This window comes from Colobus angolensis, unplaced genomic scaffold, assembly GCF_000951035.1.
Source record: "Colobus angolensis palliatus isolate OR3802 unplaced genomic scaffold, Cang.pa_1.0 Scaffold12, whole genome shotgun sequence".
Taxonomy (NCBI): Eukaryota; Metazoa; Chordata; class Mammalia; order Primates; family Cercopithecidae; genus Colobus; species Colobus angolensis.
The window spans coordinates 13,056,768-13,062,039 of NW_012113141.1; the positions used below are offsets into that span (position 1 = coordinate 13,056,768).

General features: G+C 47.0%; 1 protein-coding gene across 1 annotated transcript in view; it reads right to left on the reverse strand.

The window, feature by feature from the left end:
- The window catches only part of LOC105503011 (chitinase-like protein PB1E7.04c), a 7,723-nt gene that overhangs the window by 1,641 nt on the left and 810 nt on the right, over positions 1–5,272 (reverse strand). Inside the window, 6 exon segments of the mRNA XM_011929726.1 lie at positions 60–211; positions 1,933–2,048; positions 2,216–2,285; positions 3,600–3,661; positions 3,883–3,943; positions 5,103–5,182. Of these exon segments, the coding sequence (XP_011785116.1) occupies positions 60–211; positions 1,933–2,048; positions 2,216–2,285; positions 3,600–3,661; positions 3,883–3,943; positions 5,103–5,182 (541 nt within the window).

Consider the following 5,272-nt stretch of genomic DNA (forward strand, 5'->3'; position numbering starts at 1 on the left):
GGTCCTGGAGCACTGACAGGTGCAGGTGGATGAGGTCCCGGAGGACTGAGAGGTGAAGGAGGTGGATGAGGTCCCGGAGGACTGACAGCTGCAGGAGGTGGATGAGGTCCCGGAAGACTGACAGCTGCAGGTGGATGAGGTCCTGGAGCACTGACAGCTGCAGGTGGATGAGGTCCTGGAGGACTGACAGCTGCAGGAGCTGGAAGAGGCCCTGGAGAACAATTGAGTGGAGGAGGTGGTTGAGTTTTCAGGGGACTCTCTAGTGTAGGAGGTGGTTGAGTTCCCAGAGGACACTCCAGTGAAGGAGTTTGTTGAGGTCCCAGAAAACCTCCAGATGGAGGGAGTGGTTGAGTTCCCAGATGACACCCAGGTGGAGGAGGCAGCTGGCAGCCCATCAGTGATCCTGAAAGGCCAGCCATGAGATCAGGCAAGTAGGGCCATTCTGAGAAAGGATGAGGCTTCCCTGCAGCCACATTTACCTGCAAGTCAGGAAGAGAAAATGTTTTGAAATATATGAATATGATGGATAAAAACACCAAAACCAACACAAGCTGCAGGTGATAGTCCCTTGTACCTTTCCCTCCTCCAGGTTTCAAAATGGCAGCATCAATGCCCGCCCCCCGCCAAATAAACTCCCTTCAACTGAGTCCTGCCGATGGCAGGGGAGTGAAGAAAAGTCATGGGGACAAACTGCTATCCCCACACACCACTCTGTCTGCAAATGTAGGCAGGCTGGGGGCCTGTCCCTGGGAAGACAAAGTCATAACCCAGTAACAAAGAAGCAAGTTTCTGACACAGGCGTGTCTATGTCTATCCTCATTCCTCCCTCACCACCATCACCAGAGCATGTTCCTTGCATCAGATAAACAGAGAGAAAGAGAAGCATGAAAAGCCCATTGTCCACACATGAGTCGCGGCTACTCTTAAGAGAATGGCCTCCAGGCTTTTCATGTGCCGTCTCTGATTCTCAGAAATCTGCAAGGTCAGTGTGACCACCCTGCTCCAAATCTAAGAAAATAGAGGTTTCCAGAGGAAGGAGAAATTTCACCCAGCATCACACAGCTGGCAAGAAGCAGAGTGGAAGTCCATTCCAGCTCTGCCTGCAAGACCCTCTCATCCCGCTTCTGCTTCCCTTCTTGACAAAGGGTCTTCCCTACTTTGGAGGTGCCATCCATGGGCACAAAGAGCTCTGGGGAGATGGGGATTCCTGAAGAGCTGCAGGGGAACTGGGAGAGGGTTTTCTGACAGAATAATCCTACATACAGATGTCAGTTTGGCACAGCTATCATATTTCTTTAACTTCTAGGTAATACCAAATTTTAAGTGCACTACGACATAAAGGATAATTTTGTCCATGGAAAAATGAGGCAGGAATTCCCAACAAAAGAAGCAGTTTAAAAATGTGTTTGATTTCAAGTGTATGAGTCCCATGATGTGTGATCAGAGGATTCAGCAGCTGTCGGAGATACAGAAGCCACACGAGAACCAGCTCGGCTGAGCATCATGTAAGGCCTTCACTGGGAATTGTGCCTGTAGGCAATGAGTGACGTTCACTCTCCACCACCTCACAGCCGGGGCACATTTTCTATTAAAATATGGAACCTCTGACACTTAGAATATTAGATCAAGGGCAACACTGGGTGAGGGTGGGGCTGTTTTTGCTCAACACAGTTAAGAACAGACGGGACTGTGATGAACTATGGAATTGACTTTGCCAAAGAACACTCAAAATTGCACAAAGCACATATTAATGTTGGATCGATGAGTTTTCACTTCTGGGATTATGGTGGATATTCTGAAGGTTAATTACCCACCTTATAGCAGAAAAGAAAATCACAGCAACAAAAAGAAACCCCACATATTTTGGGAAGGAGACTCCACACCATCGTGAGTAAAAGGGATCGGCAGGGTCTACTGGGCCATAAGACCGACCGCAGTGGAGCTCGACGGCATCCTCTTGTTATTTCTGGAAACAGAACAGTGACAGCCCTGCAGCCCTCGGCCCTTAAGCCTTTATGGCTTCTGGAGGTGCCACCAAAGATGACCAGCTGGAAATGGAGAAGCCTGAAAGCTCATGGGGAAGATTTTGCTTCTGAAAAAGTCGAGACAGATAAGGCACCACAAAACCCACAGAGCAGAGGACAGGCCAGGAGAGGGCGCTGTAGGAAAAGACAAAAGTGTCCTGAACTGGAGGGAAACCGACCCCAGCATTTACCTTTGTCTTTGTGTTTTCAGGTGGGACAGAGCGGCTGTTCCTCATGGAACCGAATGAGGTCCTGAATCCGCTAAGGGCCAGAGAAGGGAACAGGCCTTAATGGGGCTTCCATGCTCTGTGCCGAACGAGAAACCCTCCACACCCTCCGCTGCCACCTCACTCTCTTTGCCACCCTCTGGGCCTCATCCTTGAGGAAAACGCCACAGAGCCCTCATCCAGGGGTTTTCTTACTTCTCCACTGACTGTGGACAGGCCGGGCTCTAAGCAGCTGGAAATGGGCTCTAAATCAAAAGTTCACTGTACATATCAGAGGAAGTCACTCATCATGTGAGCACAGACTCAAAATTAAAATAGAAACAGCCATGGATGGGAAGAATATCAATGAACCCTGGACAGAAACAGCACTCTCTCCTTTTCTTCAAGCCATAGGGGCGTTCAAAGTTAATCTAACCTCCATATCTGACCAGGTATTATCAATATTTATGAACAGAAATGGACATAAAGAGACTAACAGTCATGAGGAAAGGTAAGAGCTATGGAAATTAACTGGAAAGTTTTAGGATTACACTTCAAATGCTAGAGAAGTTAGATGACATAGAAATTTAATTTGCTAATGAAGTTTTATAGTTCACAATAAACAATTTAAACAAACAAAAAGGAATGAAGGAAGCTCCAAAAAGTGTAAATAAATGCTTCTTTAAGAAAAGAAGAAATATTGATCCATGAAGACACAGCCAGAAAATTTCTGCTCCCATCAACACTTACAGCTCCCATTCTAAAATGTTATTGGTGTTACTTTTCTCAAATAAAAAAAAAATAAAACCTTCCCACCGACTCAAGTTTGGAAGAGGACTTGGTCCATTTGCCTTCTAGGCTCATGCCCTCAGTTAAAAGTAACCAAGACATCAGGGTGGAATGATGTCAGTCAGTGGAGGGGCCTGAGCTCCACCATTCACAGGGGACCAGCCAAGAGCCATTCAGCTAGGGCACCTGAGATAAACAGGGTCCTGCCACCCAGCAGGATTACTGTTCTCTTTAGTAAGTGCATGGAACTGTTTCCAGGAAATATAACAATTACCCAGCCCAAGCCCTCACCCCCGAAAGGAGAAGCAGAGTGGGTGGATTGTGGAGCAGACGTTAAGTGGCTGCCTTCACAGTGAGCTCCTCTCTCTCCAGAAAGGGTTGTCTAGCCCCAGCCGTCCCTGGGCTGCCTCCTGACTCATGTGTCTCTCTGGCACTCCCTGCTTTTCCATCATTTCCTGTCTTGAAGATGGAGAAAGAGTTGACTTGTAGAAGAATCAAAACACCATTTTCTTTACTAGACAGTCAAAGCTTCTTCTTAAAACAAAAACATCCTTAAAATTTGTCCATCACAGTTACCTACCTGTGCTGCTTGCAGGCAGTTTTCCTCTCTGCCGTCTCCCTCTGCAAGGCTTGGGCACAGAGCTGTGGGGAGAAAAATACATCCATGTCCTGACTTGGCCCAAAAGCAAGGAGGGGGAAAAAAAAACTTACCCAGTTGTTAAGGGCCTTGCTTGCAGCAGAAGGAGCCATCTGAAAAAGCCAACACCTGAGAAAGTGTGTGTTGAGAGAGTCTAGGGGCTGTGGCGGCATCATCTTCATGAGCGCTTAAGGATCCTGCAACTGCGGGGAGGAAGGCTCCTTACCTCGCATCTGTAGGAGTCCTCTACCCACCACCGCAGCTCTTGTCTGTCTTGAATCGTTTTCCTATGGTTTAGAATCACTTTCGTCAGACAAAGCATCATCTTCAGCACGATTTTAAATAATCCGCCATGTTCCTGATGTCCTCACAACTGACCCCTTACACAATCTATCTGTACATAGAACATGTATTTCACATGGTTATAAAAGTACAGTATGATCAAAACTGTTGCTGTAATGCTTCCTCCTCTTTTACTTAATGCCTGCTGGGTTGTGAGCTGACAATTTCCTTACCCATTTTCAGTATGTCCCTAATTCATTCTTTATTGGGTATCTTTTATCAGGAAGCTCCATTCTCCTGGAATTAATATCCTTGCCGTATTTCACAGGGCAGACACAGCTGAGCTGATGAACAGGCACAGCCCTTTCGAAGGATGGGTTGATCCTACAACAACAAGCTTTCCTAAGGATGATGACAACTCACACCACCCCTAGAACGGCTGGTATGAACCGAGTTTCCACACAGTCTGGCCGGCATTGCAGTCAGGAGATATTCAGCTACTTCACATGTTTTGATCACTAGTAAATCTTAAGGTACTTTGTGTTCTCTTGTGTGAATTCTCTCTCTGGATCTCTTCTGACCATTTGTTTCCATTTTTGTGTTAACTGGGTCTAAACATTGTACAAATATTTAAAACAAAACACCCCAGCAGGGCTTTCCCAAGAGGCTGTTGTGGGTTTCTGAACTCACTCACAGATGGGTATTTTTTCTAGAGCCAATTTCCTGGCTTCTTCCACCTCTGACAGCCGCCTCTCCCTTTCTGCTCACTCACATTCTTTCATTCTCAGTTTCCTCAGTTGAGAAGGGAGAGAGATGCATGCACATGATCCACCGGCTGGTGTGGGATTCCTTCTTCCCTTCTGGTATCTGAAGGCCGTGATTCAAAGGTCCCCTGACAACCTTCCCATAAATGAACCAAGTGATCCTCACAACTGGAGGGAGAGTTAACACCTTCCATGGAAGGACAAAGAAAAAGCACACTCTGGCCTGCTGGCAAGTCACCTGTTGTTTCCAGCTCATCTTCATCACTCTGTATTCCTACTCTTTAGTAAATATGAACTATTAAAAGCTTCTATGAGATGTGCTATGTGTGCTTCTAGGGTCAGTCTTGTGCCTGACATAGCGAAAGCTCATTTTAGTTCAGTGTGGAAACCCAGACCTCACCAGCTCATCACAACTGGACGGAGCAGGCATCGCTCCTCGTCTGACTCCTCCCATAGGGAGACCTGATTCTCCGTCAGAAGCTGATGCCAGAACCCAGACAATCAGCCTCAGAGAGATCCGTCCAAGATATGCTGTCATTAGCCCTGCGGTTCACTGCTGCACATGTCCAC